Below are 19,206 nucleotides of genomic sequence, written 5' to 3' on the forward strand. Positions count from 1 at the left end.
AAGAGGGATGTCCTTTTGCTGACCACCATTCACAGTAACGCCAGCTCCCCTGCCCCTGTAAGTGGTACCACTACCACTGTCCCCAAACCAGACTGCATTCTGGACTACAACAGGCAGATGGACAGGGTTGATTTTTCAGATCATGTTCTGAAGCCCTACAGTGCCACATGAAAAACAAAAGTGTAGTACAAAAAGCTGGCCGTGCACCCCGTACAGATGGCGCTGTACAATGCATACATACTATTTAGATCGAGAGGCCAGACAAGAACATTCCAACAATTTCAAGAGGTGGTGATAAAGGCCCTAATTCTTCAAAACCAAGCAATGGAGGGCCCCAGTACTTCTGCAAGTAACGGTGCCCGAGTTGCACCAGGGCAACATTTCCCTGGTGAAGTCCTCCAAACAGTGAGGAAAGGAAAGACCCCAAAAAGATGCAGGGTATGTTCCAAAAGGGGGATAAGGAAAGACACCATTTACCATTGTGAAACCTGCCCTGAAAAACCTGGCCTGTACATCAAAGATTGTTTCAGAATCTACTACTTATCCATGGAGCATTAATTTAATTTCATCCGTGATGTACCCTGTAGTTTTACCACCTTATATCTCTGATTTAGTCCGCATAGTTTATATATCCACTTTTTACCAACCACTACATATTCATTTCTGTGAAACACCTGTTTGGTCAAAAATGTCCTTTCCACCCCTTAAAATGTTTGTACGAGGGTGCTTTTTCCAAAATGGGGTCACTTCTTGGGGTTTTTAATTTCTGGCGACCTCAGGAATTTTTTAACATGCGACAAGACACCTAAGATCCATGTTTGTTTATTCAAGCCTGCAAAAACCATAATTTGCACTTTGCCACTAGAGCCCTGCTGTGCGCCCATACAGCAGGCTACAAGCACATGTGGGGTGTTGCCATTTTCAGGGGGAAATGGGTAACAAAATGTGGGGTGCATTTTATCCTGTTACCCCATGTGAAAATTGTGGGTGTACTGGAAAAAAATGTAATTATTTATTTTCATAGCCAAGTATTTCCTAATTCTGTGAAATGCCTGATGCGTCAAAGTTCTCACTACACACCTTTAAATACTCCATGAGGGGTCTAGTTTTCGGAATGGGGTCACTTTTTGGGGGTTTCCTCTGTAGGGCCACCTCAGGGTGTCTTCATATGCGATATTAGTAAGCTAATTGATGGTCCATCTGGACCTAAATACGTCTTTGGGTCTTTTTTTATTAGCAAAAACGTTACTTTTATTTATTTATCTTTTTTTAATTCGATTATTTCACTATCTATACACACACTATTTTAACTGTTTAAAACTATCAGTGGTGCGGGCTGCTATGTCTAATTATTCACTATAGCGACCTACTACTGTTTTTTTGCCACCATTATTTATAGCCTATATTTATCTGTATCAATGGTCCTATTAGCGTCTGCGTGACTATACATTCACATAGTATATATTTTCATCACAGCTGTTGACCGGCTGCTATTTATTTCCACTGTTGTTTCTAACTTGTTATTACTATTGGCTATATTTATTATCACCTATATACTCATGCAGTCGCTGCTAATGGAGAGCTCCCTCACTACCACTGTCTAAAAAAACTAACACTCATGCACTCTGCACCCCGACATGTTTCGCTGGGTAACCAGCATCTTTAGGGGATAATGCATTCCCCTGCATTATCCCCTGAAGACGCTGGTTACCAGCGAAACATGTCGGGATGCAGAGTGCATGAGTGTTAGTTTTTTGTTAGGTTTAATTTTCTTTTAACCCTTGCTATGTTACAGCACAAATGAAAGAAAATGGAAAATCTAAAAAATAAAATTTTGAAATTTTACCTAAATTTCTTGTTAATTCTTGTGGAACACCTCAAGGGTTAGCAAAGTTTGTAACATCAGTTTTGAATAATTTGAGGGTTGTAGTTTCTAAAATCAGGTCATTTATGGGTAGTTTCCATTACATAAGTGTCACGAAAAAGGGGTTAGGGAGTAGTGCACCCCTGACTCCACCCACTCCTCTCTCCCTGCCTACTTGCACTATCTGTCCTAGGCAACAGAGCACAACTGGACGGCGATCCCTAACCTGCGTAAGTGCGGAGGGAAGGACAAACAGACAAATACAGGGAGGTCAAACAAGCATGGTCAAAACCTGGATATCACAGAGGTATCAGAGAACAAGCAGAAGCAGCATCAAACAACAAACCGAAAGTCAATACCAGGAGAAGCTAAAACAGGACAAAGGGAGCAAGCGAGGGAAGTTAAGGTCAAAGTCAAGCTGAAGTCAAATGCCAGGAGATACAAAAGTACAAAAGGAGCAAGCAAATACAAAAAAAAGTAAAAAGACTAAAATGTAGTTTGTATTTTTACAAAAACAAGTAACTAGCCAAAGTTCAATACAAGGAGAAATGCCAATGGAGTATATACTAGGTAGAGGACCTTAAAGGGAACCTGTCACCAGGATTTTGTGTATAGAGCTGAGGACATGGGTTGCTAGATGGCCGCTAGCACATCTGCAATACCCAGTCCCCATAGCTCTGTGTGCTTTTATTGTGTAAAAAAAAGATTTGATACATATGCAAATTAACCTGAGATGAGTCCTGTATGTGAGATGAGTCAGGGACAGGATTCATCTAAGGTTAATTAGCATATGTATCAAATCATTTTTTTTTACACAGTAAAAGCACACAGAGCTATGGGGACTGGATATTGCAGATGTGCTAGCGGCCATCTAGCAACCCATGTCCTCAGCTCTATACACAAAATCCTTTATTCTCAGGCAACCTGTGGCCAGCAGGCTGCCTCTTAAATAGGGGAGAGCAGGAGTCATGCGACGTGGCCAGCGTCACATGACTCATCCTCCTGCATACAACTGAGCAGTCACTGTGGGAGTGGAGGACGCCGGCCACTTTAAGGAGGCGTGCGTGGCCGGGTCCTCCCCGCCCCCCGTTGCTCTGGAGACGATGACACAGCGCGCGTCCTCGTTCCGAACATATCGCAGGGCGCCAGCGGCACTGAACGGACGGAGTGCGAAGTCGGCACCCTGTGACAATAAGCCCCAGAAAATCACTTTATAACTGATTTGTGCTTTGGAAAACGTCCTAAAAAAAGAAAATTACATTTACAAAATGATGCCAACATAAAACAGACATATGGGGAATGTTGATTGATAACCATTTTATGAGGTATTACTTACTATCTGTCTTAAAAGTAGAGAAATTCAAACTTAGAAAATTGTGAATTTTTCCAAATGTTTGGTAAATTTAGGATTATTTTATAAATAAAGGTGGAATATATCGACTCAAATTTACCACTGTCATGAAGTACAATGTGTCACGAGAAAACATTCTCAGAATGGCTTGGATAAGTTAAAAGCGTTCCAAAGTTATTACCGCATAAAGTGACACATGTCAGATTAGCAAAAATTGGCCTGGGATTTAAGGTGAAAAGTGGCTCGGTAGTGAAGGGGTTAATAGAAACTAACACAGCAACTTCTACCCACTTTTAGGTTAGGGCTACATGACGACATGTGTCGCACGAAAATTTTTATATTGGCAGTCTATGGTGTCGCACTGCAATATACTGCGATGCGACAGTCGCAGAAAAATCCATCTTGAAGGCTAGGGCTACACAACAACATTTGCCGCGCGACAATTTTTAGAATGATAGTCTATGGCGTCGCACTGCGACATGCGACATGCTGCGACTGCGACACAACAGTCGCAAAAAAGCATTCAAAATGGATTTTTCTGCGACTGTCGCGTCGCATTCGCAGCATGTCACAGGGCGACACCATAGACTACCATTATAAAAATTGTCGCGTAACAGTAATGTCGTGCGACATATGTTGCAGTATAGCTGTGCCCTTTGTAGCATGGTAACATAGTATATAAGGTTGAAAAAAGACATTTGTCCATCCAGTTTGGCCTGTTATCCTGTTCGACTTATTGTCGCGCGACACATGTTGTCGTGTAGCCCTAGCCGAATGTTTTTTTTGCGACTGTCGCAGTCGCAGCATGTCGCATGTTGCAGTGCGACACCATAAACTACCATTTATAAAAATTGTTGCGCGACATTGGTGCGTCAAAATGTCGTCGTGTAGCCGTAGCCTTACACCTAAATTAAAAGATTTGCTCCATCACAGTTCTTGAGGAACACAATACATCATAATGGATAAATGCGCCAAATTATAGAATTTTATTTAATACATTCACACTTGTCCCATTTTTCCAAACAAGAAAACACTGAATGCAGGTTTTTCTTGTCCCGTGAAACGAGCCGTCCACTCTCGGCAGAGCACACAAAGCTACCCATGTTCACGCGCGTGATAAAAAACTGAAGGTTTACAAACAACATCTCTTAACAACCATCAGTGAAAAACGCTTGATTGCGGATGCAATGCATTTTTCACTGAAGCCCCATTCACTTCTATGGGGCCAGGGCTGCGTGAAAAACGCAGAATATAGAACATGCTGCGATTTTAACTCAACGCAGAACTGATGCGTGATAAACAACGCTCATGTACACAGACCCATTGAAATAAATGGGTCAGGATTCAGTGCGGGTGCTATGCGTTCACGTCACGCATTGCACCCACGCGGAAAATTTGCTCGTGTGAAAGGGGCCTTATGGTTACTTGTTTTGGACTGGTACGGGCTAGCACTCCTGTTTCAGGGGAAAAAGGTTTCAACATTCACACTTTTTCAGATTATGGTTCAGAGGGATTTTATGCAATTGTTTTTCTAGTCTTTAGAACACAGATTCATGGTACTTTTTGTACCCAGAAAAGCAAAGACATAAAAAATAAACAGTGAGTTAACCAACAACTTTGAAACAGTTCCAAGACCACTAACTAGATAAAGCAGGTCATCGAGGTAAATTAATATATATATTCTAAAATTTTGAGCATCGATTCCTAGATGATTCACAGCAGCCGGGATGATGCTATCATTGTTATATAGTGCTGCATCCCTGACGACTATATTATCCATGTTTACACAAGTTTATGGGGGCAAGCTTCTTGTTGCTCCTATGGATGCTATCCACTGGCTGAGCATGCGTCCTGTGGTGTAGAGACTGGCACAGAATGGACACAAAGTCGTGGTTTTAACAGGTGAAAGCACCTTAAACATTGGTGAATCTGATCCACATACTGCCATGATCTACTCCGTGTTCATTTTATATTCTTGCTTTAAAGGGGTCGTCTAGGATTTCGGTACTGATGGCCTATCCTCAGAATAGGCCATCACTATCAAATCGGTGGGGGAAGAAAGCTGGTAACTGGTCTCATTCATTCTTATGGGATCAGTGCTGCATTTACTACAAAACGGATGGAGCAGTGTGGCTGTGGTGCTGACATCCGCTGCCTGGAGCAAAAAGGTAGCAGCTCTTTGGCGGGGGTCCTAGGTATTGGACGCCCGCAGACCTAATATTGATGCACTGTTTTGAGAATAGACCATGAATATCAATATTCTGAACAGTGGACCCATTTATTTCCATAGAGCCACAAAAGATGTGCACAGCACCCGCAGTACGCCCCCCCAAACCCCTCTAGTATTAAAATCATTGGTGGCAGTAGCCACAGGGTCCCCCCCTTCTCCTCATTGGTGGTGCAGTGGCAGATTCTGATTGGAGCCCCAGCTGTGTAATCCTGGGGCTCCGATCGGTTACCATGGCAGCCAGGACACTACTGAAGCCCTGGCTGCCATGGTAAGCTCCCTGCTGCCGTGTGTACTATGCACAGGGCAGCAGGGAGAGTGTAAAGTCCTATTCACCCTAATAGAGCTCTATTAGTGTGAATAGGACAAGGGATGAAAAGATCCCAGGTTCTAGCCCCTAAGGGGGGAAATTGTTATTAAATAAAAAGTAAAAAAAAAAAAGTAAAAAAACACCTAAATATTAAGTATAAATCACCCCCTTTGCCAAGTTTATAAATAATAAATAAATAAACATATTGCACATCGCCACGTCTGAAAAATCCAAACTATTAAGATATAAAAAAAAAATCCTATGTGGTGAGCGCCGTAGCAGAAAAAAACAAAAACTGCGCGATTTGATACTTTTTTTTGTCAACTTGTCCCCCCAAAAATAGGATAGGACTGTTTGATTATGGGCAGGACGTTCCATAAAATGCGGAATAAACGCGGCTTTATTTGGTGTTTTATTTTTTTCGCGTGGTATCAAATGGTATTGAGTATTGCAATACATTTTTATGGTATCGAAATTGATTCTAAATTTTGGTATCGTGACAACCCTAGTCTGCTGCTGCCCGCCCTGCTGTGCTCCAAATTAAGATATCATCATATTAATATTTTTTGGGCATTGGGGGCACAGGGGCAGGCAGCAGCGTAGTGCTATCAGCCTTCATATTAAAATGTATTTTCATATTCAATGTCTGTTTCTCTTTAGAGGGTATACAGTACTATTATTGGGTTTTCCCCGTGCGACCTGTTCGTACAGGGGTCCTTTAAAATGCCTCCTAAGTATCGTAAATCAGGAGGGATGGCTTCGCCGAAAGGAGTTCGGGGGGAAGCCCCCAGACTCGTTTAGACAAATTTTTGAAGTCCCCTCCACCCAAAACTAGGGGAGGTACACAGAGAGCTGCTCTACAGGTTGAGCAGAGAGTGGGTAACACGGACCGGTCAAAGGGTGGCACTACAGAGGCCAACATATACCAGAGTGAAGGTTTTGAGAATATTAATAAAAAAACTCTCTGATATTTTGGGAGTAGTAAATGTCACTAATACCTCGGTTTCAGAGATGGCTTTGTCCCTCTCAGCAGTACAAGGTGATATCGCGATAATTAGAGATGAGATGGTTAAACTAAGAGCGAAGGTGAAGGAGCTGGAATCTGCAGTGGATTTTGCCACTTCAGAGACCAGCCTATTTAAAAAGAGACTAGAAGTGGTAGACATAGATCGATCCTGGCTTACAGGGAAACTGATAGATTTGGAGGATAGGTCCCGTAGATATAATTTGCGACTAGTAGGTTTTCCAGAAGGGACAGAACAGGATAACCCGGCAAATTTCATCCAAAAATGGTTGGTGGACAATTTGGGTCCGGATCAAGATGTACGGTATCTACTTTCTGTGTGGAAAGGGCCCATAGAATCCCTTTTAAAAAGCCCCCACCAGGGGCTCCCCCTAGGGCAATTCTGGCAAAATTAGTTTGCTCAAAAGATCGGGATTGGGTACTTAGACGTATAAGAGAAGTATGAGAGACATACTTTGATGGTAATTTGATGGCAATATATCCAGACTTCTCACGAGAGACCCAAATTAACAGAAGATTCTTCCTTGAGGTTAAAAAAAAGATTAGCTGTAGCTAATATTAAGTACTCAATGTTGTATCCAGCCAAATTGAGGGTGGTACATAATGATAGGGTCCATTTTTTCTCCACCCAGACGGAGGCTACTCAATTGCTGGATACGGCGGGACTATAAAGAAAATAAGGCTGTGGGAGTAGGGAGGTGTTAGGGGGAAGGGCGGTTTGGGGGGAGGTTTGGTGGATTGGAAGAGGTTGATGGGTAATGTGCTTTTCCTTATCAACCATGGAGGGGATATTTTGGGGGTGGGTATAGGGGAGGGATTGGCTGTCGTTGCTCGCTTTGTAGTATTATGTGTCTCTCTCCTAGATGGGAGATTAGGCTTATCAGTCATTAACGTCCTATGTCAGGTAACATTCTATTTTGGAATGTGAGAGGGTTGGAAGACAGGGCGAAGAGGACGGTGGTGTTTGATCAGGTGGCCTGTCATCTGCCGGCTATTGTTGTACTGTTAGAAACCCATGCTACAGTGGACAGGCTCTATACATTGAAAAGAAAATGGGCTTCTTTTGAGTATCATGCTTACTTCTCCTCTTACTCAAGAGGAGTTAGTGTTTATATCCAAAGTGGTATGGAATTTCTACCGGTGGACAGCATGATTGATAAAGAAGGGAGATTTGTCTTCTTGCATGGGTACTGGAAAGGGCAGGAGATAATAATGGCGTTCATCTATATTCCTCCACCATATAAATCAACTGTCTTCTCTTTATTAACTAATTACCTGGCCACAAAAAAAAACTGTCCGTTACTAGTGGCCGGAGATTTTAATTCTGTACTTGACTCTGGATTGGATCGTTTTTCTACCTCTTCTTGGCAAGGTCGGATTGGATCTACTTTGAGTTCGGTTTGCCAGGAGCTGGCGCTGGTCGATATCTGGCACCACCTCTATCGCAATAAGATAATATATTCTTGCTTTAGCCAGTCCTATGGGTCAATGTCCCGTATTGATCTGGCTTTTGCAAGTCGTGATCTGTGTCATCAAATTGCGAAAATGAAGTATGAACGTCATGGAATTTCAGATCATTCTCCAGTCTTGATCTCGCTCAGAGAGGTGGATCCTCTAGCCCCAGGCAGAATCTTTAAATTGAATTCACAATGGATGTGATAGGAGAGCAGGGTCAGATAGACCATGAAATACAGGAATTCTGGAGCTTCAATGTAGGCTTGACACATATCTATTATGTGTGGGATGCATTAAAGGCCCATATAAGGGGTATATACTTTTCTAAAATTAACCGGTATAGATCTGAACTTTGTCAAAGGGAACAACAGTTGACAGAGACAATTAGGAGAGTACAGGGTGTATTGAATGTTCACCATAATGAGCAAAACATAACCCAGTTAAAAGACGCCAATGCACAGTTCAAGATACTTTTATATAGTAAAGCTCAACATAAGCTTCTCTTCCAGGTAAGTTCTTGGCACGGTTAGTTGCTAATCAGAGAGAGGCTACTAGTATTAGTAGTAGTAAGTGAGATCAGGAACTCAAAAGGTAATAGGGTGAGGTCCTCAGAGCTGATTAGGGAGGAATTTGTGAAATATTACTGTATGCTTTATCAGTCGGATATTTCGCTTAGACAGGACGATATGGAGCAATATTTACAACAATTAGGACTTCCCCAGTTAGAACTACAGGATAGGGAAATGTTGGATCGCCCTATTGACCTGGAGGAGTTGCGATCGATTCTTCCACTACTGAAATATAATTCATCCCCTGGTCCTGGCGGCTTGCCGTTTGAACTCTATAGGTACCATGCTAAATCGCTCCTTCCAATTCTTTTGCGGGTCCTGAATGAATCCTGTGTATCTGGCGCTCTGCCCCCATCATTTAGAGAGGCAGTGATTACCTTGGTGTGGAAAAAGGATAAAGATAGATGCGATATGGGATCATATAGACCCATATCACTCTTAAATACAGATTATAAGATCTTTGCCAAAATATTGACTAATCGCCTGAAAAGGGTCATAGCCTCTCTGGTCCATCATAATCAGACGAGATTCATTCTGGGCCGTCAAATACTGATGAGTCTCTATAGGGTGGGTGTATTTGAATCTCTCGGTTGGGGGTAGTGAAGACCACTCCATCCTGTCTTTAGATGCCGCAAAGGCGTTTGACAGGATGGAGTGGCCTTTTTTGTGGGCTACTATGTCCCATTTTGGATTGGGGACTGTATATATAGAGGTGACTCAAATGCTATATGAACAGCCGTTAGCCCGGATTAATATCAATGGTATCTGTACCTCCCCTATTATGATGCGGCAGGGGATGAGACAGGGATGCCCTCTCTCTCCCCTTCTTTTTGCCTTATTTATTGAACCATTGGCCTGTAAAATCCGTCTAGATAACAGCATAGACGGCTTTGGGGTGGCAGGAGTGAGCGATAAAATAAGCCTCTACGCCGATGATGTTATTTTGTTTTTGGATCGGGGATGGAAAATCCTCCCTTATGTGATGGCAGTAATAGAGAACTTTGGTAGATTCTCGGGCTATTTGATTAATTGGTCTAAGTCATCGCTCCTCCCGCTAAACCGCAAGGCCGTAGATGAGGGGAATGATACCCTGGACTATTTGGGGATTAAGATTGGTCTTCCTATAAAGAGGTTTTATGAGCTTAATTTAGCTCCGGTCCTGAACAAAGTAAAGTCTAAAATATGCGCTTGGCAGAAACTGATTCTAGCTCAGACGGATCGAATAGCGCTGATTAAGATGATTATCCTTCCTATTGTGATGTACCCGATGTGTGCTTCCCCAGTATGGATTGATGATATCTTCTTTTATAGACTGGAGACCCTTATTAACGATCTAATATGGGGAAGAGAGAGGGTGAGAATAAAACAAAAATATCTATGGTTGTCGGAATTAGACGGTGGGCTATTATTTATGTGCACAGGTTCAGCGGTGTTGTAGATTCACTGATAGTTTATTAGCACAATATTGTTGCAGGTTTTGGGAAAACCAATAGAGAATATTTTTACATGTTTGGAGTCTGGTTATTTGGGGGTGAGGAAGTCCCTATTGATCCCTTGGTCCCTACAAAGGGTTTGGAATAAGCTTAAGAGGATTTTGAAAGTCTCTCACTTTTTTGCTTTCACCCCTTTGTGGGAGAATAGGAACTTGACGGAGCTCTTTAAAATCACAGATTTTGCTTATTGGTCACGCAGGGGGGTGGTTAATATGTGTCATATTTTTGTATGTGGACGCTTTAAATCCTTCTCTGATTATAATTTCACAGATAAGACACTATTAGATGTGTTTATGTATTCACGTTTAAAACACGCCTATGAGGCCTCTAGGAACAAAGGTTATATGTGTCCACGGGAGAATGTATTTTTTGATTATTGTTACACCTAGATAGATGAGAGGGTTAAGATAGCTAGCCTATATAGTAAATTTCGATCAGCATTAGCAACTGTAACTCTATATAAAAGCTTGAGTAAGTGGGAGCAAGAAGAAATTTTCCCGGAATAAAGGCCGAGACTGCTGCTGCCCGAAATGTGGGTTTGTGAATGCCGATTTTAGACATTTACTCTGGGAATGTAGTCAAATAAAAAGGTATTGGGAACAAGTTTTTGAAGCCCTACAAAAGGAGTCCTTTTCGAGGTATAAGCCCTGGGATGGTGACAGTGCTGTTGGGAGATTATGCGTTAGATATGGAAGTCACGGCCTGGGTTAGACAGATCTGGATGAGGGGTCTGATGGTGGCAAAAGTTATTTTAGTCAGACATTAGGGCTCTGTTTCTCCACCCTCGATAAATTAATGGATCCTTTACTATCAACAAATCAAAGTGTATGAGGATATGGAAAGGAAACGGAGAGCGGCACGTAAGACTGTTTAGACATAGCTACTGGTGAAACTGTGTTGGTTTTTACTGGAGCTGCTAGTGACGACACCCAATAGGAGGGGGGGGGGGGGAGGGATGGGTGGTTATACTTAAAATATTTGTACTATATTTTTGTATAGTGGCTTCTTTGTACTGGCTGTTTTTTCTATTATAATGTGTGTTATTTTCTATTATGATGAAAATAAAAAAGATATATAAAAAAAAAAAAAAAAAAGAGAGGATGTACAGTAAAAAGGAATACTGAGTAGACCTGAGGGATTAAAACACTGGTTAGATAAAAAAAAAAGTAGGGGCATAAAAATGTATTCACATACAGGATATCCGCTCTGTAGCGTCTTCTGTCTATTGTATTTGGCAATATCTAAAAACACATGCATCTTCATTGCCGCGTCTGTTGTGCAAAATGCCACAAAGGGGCCCCACTGAGGCTTTATCACCCAAGGGTCCACGTGAACCTGGAGCCAGCCCTGCCACCAATGAAAATGCTGAAAAGGGCTTGTGAGAGAGGGATTGGTTAGGTCTCACTGCCCCACCAATGGAAATAAACATGACGGCCCGAGGGGGAGGAGGTTGTCGGCATCCAGTTCAGCTAGTGTCTGAGCAGGGCCGGCCTTTGGGGTGTGCGGGCTGTGCGGCCGCACAGGGCGCCATAGCAACAGGGGCGCCGGGCGGCCGACAGCCCGCAATGTAATATGGGCAGGCGAGGCGGCACTTATGTTTTCTCCCCCCCCCCCTCCTCCTATATTCAGCAGGGGGCGCCCGGCGCCCGTTGCGGTTTAAAAAAAAAAAAGTTGCTTATATAAGTTGGGGGCGGCTGGCGGCGCCCCTCATTCTGCGCCGCCTGAGTGGCTGAGGCTGAGCGCTTGCCGCTCTAGTCTAAAGAATCCTGCGCCTGTTAATGTAGCGTGGCCGAGCTCTGTTAGGTCCGCGGTACAGGAGCTTTTGTTTCCTGTACCCGGCCGGACTGACAGGAAGTGCTCACTTAGTGTGCACTTCCTGTCAGTCCGGCCGGGTACAGGAAACAAATGCTCCTGTACCGCGGACCTAACAGAGCTCGGCCACGCTACACTAGAGGTGGAGGTGGGAGTAGAAAGAGAGTGACAAGGGGGGAGGGGGGAGGAAAGAAAGAGAGTGACAAGGGGGGAGGAAAGAAAGAGAGTGGGGAGGGGGGAGAAATAATGAGAGTGATGGGGGGGGGGAAATAATGAGAGTGATGGGGGGGGGGGAAATAATGAGAGTGATGGGGGGGGGGGGGAAATAATGAGAGTGATGGGGGGGGGAAATAATGAGCGTGATGGGGGGGGGAAATAATCGAGCTGTGAGTGAGGGGGGGAATAATGTAGAGTGAATGGGGGGTGGGAATAATGAGAGTGATGGGGGGGGGGGAATACATGAGATATGATGGGGGGGGGAAATAATTGCGAGTGATGTGGGGGGGGAACTAATGAGAGTTGATGGGGGGGTGGGAAATAATGAGAGTGATTGGGGGGGGGGAAATAATGAGCTGTGATGGGGGGGGAATAATGAGAGTGATGGGGGGGAATAATGAGAGTGATGGTGGGGGGAATAATGAGAGTGATGGGGGGGGAAATAATGAGAGTGATGGTGAGGGGGAAATAATGAGAGTGATGGGGGGGGAAATATATGATGAGTGATGGGGGGGGAAATAATGAGAGTGATGGGGGGGAAATAATGCGAGTGATGGGGGGGGAAATAATGAGAGTGATGGGGGGGGGAATAATGAGCGTGACAAGGGAGGGCGGGGATAATGAGAGTGACAAGGGAAGGGGGGGGGGAAAGAGTGACAAGAGAGGGAGGGGGGGGGGAAGAGAGTGACAATGGAGTCCCCAGAGCCAGACTGCAGCCAGAGTCCAGATCATCTAATTGTCCTGGCGGTAAGTAGACAATGCAATATGTTTATTATTTAATTGTTTAGTTATTAATACTACATTGGAAACAAATTTTCTCAGCTGGACACCGGCCGACACTGCGCATGCGCTGGGAGCCTCACCAGCGGTTAGGGTAGGGAAAAAGCACTGGCCCGTACGTAATTTTTCCCTTCCCTAACCGCTGGTGAGGCTCCCGATGCATGCGCAGTGTCGGCCGGTGTTCAGCTGAGAACATCCATCCGATCACTGCGCCTGCGCATTGGCCCATAGTTTTTCCCTACCCTAACCGCCGGCGAGGCTCCTGGCGCATGCGCACTCTGCTGTGAAATTTCCCTAACCTGTCGTTGTGCGCCTGCGCGGCACACCTCCTCACGTCATGTCCGGTGCGACCGGAAGTGACGAGGGTAGGGAAATCTCACGAACTAGGGAAGTATAACATTACACCGGCCTTTGGGGTGTGAGGGCTGGTAACTACTTGGTTGGATAGTCAGCCAGCCTATGCCATGATGCCAGCAACAAGCAGTGTTTTTTTTTTTTTTTTGGGGGGGGGGGGGGGGGCGCGCCACAAGGTTATCTCGCACAGGGCGCCTGAACACCTAAGGCCGGCCCTGTGTCTGAGGGAGTGAGCCCAGTGCTCCCGCTGATTCTGCATTATGGTGAGTTAAGTCACATCTAAATAATAAATGTAATCGTTATATAGTGTTATATATTTTAATATGCACCTTGTGATGTTATGCGCGTGAATCAGTCAGCGCCGACCAGCACTCCCTAAGCCCCGCCCACCCCATAAGCCCCGCCCCAGAACTTCCCCACCAATTGTCTTGCATAAAACTGGTCCTTGGTGCAAAAAAGGTTGGGCACCACTGGTCTAAAAGACCCATGATTGTTCAGAATAAAAAAAAAAAGGATTTTATAGGCTCAAATACGAGCTTTCAAATCATAAAAAAGTTTTGCCGCAAAGGGAACTCCGTGGGAACAAAACCCATAAAATTGTGGAGGAATTGCATTTTTTTCCCCAATTCCACCCCATTTTTTATTTATTTTTTACTGCTTTCCACTAGATTCCACTAGATTGTATGCCATATTAGATGGTGGCATCAGAAAGTACAACTTGTCCCTAAAAAAATAAGCCCTCATACAGCTATGTGAACGGAAAAATAAAAAAGTTACGGCTCAAGGAAGATAAGGAAGAAAAATGAAAGCGCAAAAACAAAAATAACCTCCTAAGGGTTAGGCCTCATGCACACGACCGTTACGTTTTTTGCAGTCCGCAATTTGCGGAATGGAACGGGTGGCCCATTGTAGACATGCCTATTCTTGTCCGTAAAACGGACAAGAATAGGACATGCTATATTTTTTTTCCGGGGCCACGCAACGGAGCAACGGATACGGACATTGAAGTGAATGGGTCCGCACTTGAGCCGCAAAAAACTGCTGCTTGGATGCGGACCACAACAACGATCGTGTGCATGAGGTCTTAAACAAATATGCAGAGCAGCAACCTGGTCCAGTTTTAATACATTTTGCAGAATTTTTAGACTGCACGTTCTTTTCGATCCAGGTCTTTGGATGGAAAGTCCTTCAGGCAGTAGTGCCCCCGATATGTATCAGTATAATCTGGTATAGCAATTACTCCTACTGGTAATTCGTTTTCCAGGAGTCCGACATGACAACACCCTCACTTACCATGCCCAAGGTTTGTATATTTGGCTTGTGACATTAACTATGGCAAATATTAGTAAAGGGGTTGCATCCTGGGGTGGTAACTGGAAAAACACTGGTGGGTGGTCGTGGAAGGAGTCTTTTAACATCTCTGTGTTCCTGTCCCAACAGAGGACTAGAAGGAAAACCTCCTGTGGTGCGGTTATGTCAGACTCCTGGAAAACCAATCCCCAGTAGGACTAATTCTTACTTTCAAGCTGACAACAAGTATTTACCATAGCAGACATTGAACTTCACATTAATAGGGAGGGACGGGCAGGGCACTGCTTCTTCTGCTGTTCTTAAACTGGCACCAGACCCTAGATCAGGCATGGCCAACCTGTGGCTCTCCAGCTGTTGTAAAACTACATTTCCCACCATTCCCTGCTGTAGGCTGATAGCTGTTGGCAGTCTGGGCATGCTGGGAGTTGTAGTTTTGCAACATCTGGAGAGCCTCAGGTTGGCCATCCCTGCCCTAGAAGATGCTATCTTATATAGGAGACTTTTTCCCACCGAAAACTTGGCATAACCGTTCAGCTGTTAGTTGGCATGAGCCACAGCTGAACATTCTGGAACCAGCCTTGTACCAGTTGCACAGCCTGACCCTTGACCCTGAAGAGTTAAAGGGCATCCGTCAGCAGATTTGTACCTATGACACTGGCTGACCTGTTACATGTGCACTTGGCAGCTGAAGACATCTGTGTTGGTTCCTTGTCCATTCACACGTCCATAGTGCATTGCGGATCCGCAATACACCTGGCTGTCACCCCAATAGAAATGCCTATTCTTGTCCGCAATTGCGGACAAGAATAGGACATGTTCTATTTTTTTCCGGAGCTGCGGAACGGAAGATCGGGGGCGTGCTCCAGAAATGCGGATGCGGAGAGCGCATAGTGTGCTCTCCGCATCCACTCCGCCCCCATAGGGAATGAATGGGTCTGCACCCTTTCTGCAATTTGCGGAACGGATGCGGACCCATTATTACGGACGTGTGAATGGAGCTTTAGTGTATGCAAATGAGTCTCTAAGAGTAACAGGGGAGTAGCCATTATACCTAGAAGCTGCTGCTCCCTCTGCACTTTAATGTATAGGGCCAGGCAGTGTAAATGTCATCACACCTGACAAAGTGGAGAGGGTGTGGCAGTTGCAGAGAGAGCTGAGCCTCTATGTGTACATTTACTGCTGCTCCACCAAAAAGTGACATGTAGACACTGTAGGCAGTATGTGCATGCTAGATCTCCTAAACATAGTGCATGTATATATAGATTTCCTGCATATAGTGTGTATATATAGTAGATCCCCTGCATATAGTACTGTATATGAACCATATGCAGATCTACTATATATACTGATATATATAGTAGATCTTCTGCATATAGCGCATATCTAGTAGTATATAAATTAGATCTCCTGTACATAGTACATATATAGTAGTATATAATATACTACTATAAATGCAACATATGCAGGAGATCTACTATATATACACTACTATATATGCACTATATGCAGATCTACTATAACCTATAGGACCTGTGTCTGGTCACTGTAATACAGGAGAAGCAGACTGAAGTGTATTACCTGTGTGAGGGAACCCATTGAAGATCTATAACTAAGGACCCGCGTCACATGTTATGCTACCTTTGCACTTGGACATGATGTATCACATTTTAAAAAGTATGGAATGAATGCTACATTTTATTACATTTTGGAATTCTGGATTTGCTCTTTTTCTGAATGCATAGAAGACCCACATGAATTTCCATGATTTCTGTGCGTTTCGGCACCCAGACCGCAATTTCTAATTGCGTTTTTTTCCCCATAAAGAATTGCTGCAGATCTCACCCTTCATTTGAATTCATAGTGCAAATCTACCCCCAGCTCAGAGCTGGCATTGCTTTGCGTTTAGTTGTGTAAATTGCCAAAAGAGGAGCGGTAAGCCTTCTAATAAATTAGGTGCATCTAACTTCAGTGGGGTTCATATCCGGCAGGCTCTTCCCGTAGCCTGTTCTGGCCTAAATGCTGGTTATTGACTGAATGCAGTGCTATTTGTCCGATTGAAACCTGGCATTTATGCCGGAAAGTGTCTGGATCACTGCTGGACACCGTTATAGCCAGTGGGGATCCGGAAGTAAACAGTAGAATCTGGCAATGCTGGATACGGCAAAATCCGGCAAGCTGTTTTGGCACAACCTGTCGGATCTTCTGCCACATATGTGAACATACCCTAAGTATAATCTGCCTCAAGGTGTTTTGTACATTTCTTTGCGGTGTTCTGTTTGGTTAAATGTGCATGCTTATGGTGGAGTTGGAAGGGGTAGCTGACAACCTAGGGAACATTTGGCAGTCAGTAATCTAAATTCTATGGACATCAAAGTTTCTAGACAGCATGAACTCAAATATGGCCCTGATTAATGGTAGTTTTCATACCAAAAAGATGTAAAATATTAACAGTGAGTTAACCAATAACTTTATTTGACGCATTTCCAAGCAACTCCTACTAGATAAAGCAGGTGATCAAATATAATCCAAAAAGTATAGCATCAGTTCTTAGATGATTCACAGCACCAGGGATGATACTATCATTGTTATCTAGGGCTGCAGCCCTGGCGATCATATTATCCATTTTGACACAAGCTAATGGGGGCAAGCTTCTTGTCGCTCCTATGGATGGTAGCCACTGGCTCAGCATGCGTCCTGTGGCGGAGAAACTGGCACAGAATGGACATAAAGTTGTGGTTTTGACGGCTGAAAGCAGCTTAAGTATGAATGGATCTGATCTATATACTGCCTTGACCTACCCCATCTCATACAGCAAAGAAGATTTAGTATTACGCGTGGAAACGTTTGGAAGTGATCACTTTATCCCATCTCACTTCCCTGGTGTCACTATTACAATGTATTATAATATGCAGGAAATATTCAGGATATATGGTGATATTTGTAAGAGCTTATTATCGAATGCGGAGTTAATTCAGAATCTCAAGGATGAGAAGTTTGACGCTTTGATGACGGATCCATTTTCTATGTGCGGCACCATTTTAGCTGAATATCTTGATACCCCCACTGTGATGTTTTTAAGGGGAATGCCTTGTTCTTTTGACTACATCAGTGGCCAGTGTCCAACTCCTTTATCCTATGTGCCTAGAATTTTTACTCAATACACAGACAAGATGACTTTTGATCAACGTGTGAAGAATGTTCTAGTCAGAATGTCGGAGCTTCTCTATTGTAGACTTTCATATTCGTCATGGCTGCAAATAGCTTCAGATTTCCTGAAGAAAGATGTCACCGTTGAGGAGCTTCTCAGCAGAACTTCCATCTGGCTCTTGAGATATGATTTTATTTTTGAATTTCCAAAACCTGTAATGCCCAACATGGTGTTCATTGGAGGCATCAACTGTAAACCGGGAAAACCTCTAAGCAAAGTAAGGCTTATCATAGTTCATATATAACTATTGGAAGAATTGTTTAAGTATCTGCCCATAGTATATTGTAATGATAGCAATACTAAACAGGAATGTATTTTAATTTCTGTGGTACATTGATTATTATCATAGTTTACGGTGGGAGCATACAATTATTTTTATGTTCTAGTTATATACCAGAAATATTTTGTTCATTGTTGCCTTAACTCTTTTACAACATGTGTTTTGGGCCTTAAAGGGGTTGGCTACCTGCAAAGGGAAGCATACTTACCTGCTCCTTCAGGCTTTTGAGGTGTGGTGTGTGTTTGTATAGGGTGTTGTGTGGGAATAGTGTGTCAGCTATACAGTGTGTGTGCGTATAGGGTGGGCATTCCTATTGAGAAGGGGCATAACAACTGTTATGGGGGGGCACAGAGGGCATATCTACTGTGAGGGGGCAAAATGAGGGCATGATGACTCTGAAGGGGGCACAGAGAGGGTATAACCCTGTTGAGGGGGCACAGAGGGCATAACTACTGTTATGGTGACACAACTAAGGCATAACCACTGTGAGGGGTGCACAGAGTGGGGATAACTACTGTGAAGAGGCACAATAAGGGCATAACTACTGTGAGGGGGCACAATGAGGGCATAACTACTGTGAGGGGGCACAATGAGGGCATAACTACTGTGAGAGGGCATAATGAGAGCATGACCACTGTGAAGGGGGCACAATGGGGGCATAACTACTGTGAGAGGGCACAATGTGGGCAAACCAATTGTGAAGGGGGCACAATGGAGGGAAAACTGTGAGGGGGCACAATGTGGGCATAACTACTGTGAGGGTCACAATGTTTTAAAGTATGGTGGGGGGAGGGGTGCCAGAGAAAGGACCCGTCCCAGGTGCCAAACACCTTAGGCACACCACTGCCATGCATCATGGCAATTGGTTACATGACACGAGTGGGCAGGTCACCCTCAATACATGGCCAACCACTTTTTAATAACCAGGCCATCTTTTTAAAGAATCGTGATT

The 19,206-nt window shown here is 43.9% G+C and overlaps 1 protein-coding gene across 2 annotated transcripts in view; it reads left to right on the forward strand.

Moving 5' to 3' along the window:
• The window catches only part of LOC122944480 (UDP-glucuronosyltransferase 1A1-like), a 103,970-nt gene that overhangs the window by 17,188 nt on the left and 67,576 nt on the right, over window positions 1–19,206 (forward strand). Inside the window, exon 1 of one of the 2 annotated variants that reach the window (XM_044302799.1) lies at window positions 17,319–18,191. The exons of the other annotated variant lie outside the window; for it this stretch is intronic. Within the exon in view, the coding sequence (XP_044158734.1) occupies window positions 17,337–18,191 (855 nt within the window). The 5' untranslated portion in view covers window positions 17,319–17,336. Of the gene's footprint in view, window positions 1–17,318; window positions 18,192–19,206 lie in introns of those variants that run through there. 2 annotated transcript variants of the gene reach the window in all.

Source organism: Bufo gargarizans, chromosome 8 (genome assembly GCF_014858855.1).
Source record: "Bufo gargarizans isolate SCDJY-AF-19 chromosome 8, ASM1485885v1, whole genome shotgun sequence".
Lineage (NCBI taxonomy): Eukaryota > Metazoa > Chordata > Amphibia > Anura > Bufonidae > Bufo > Bufo gargarizans.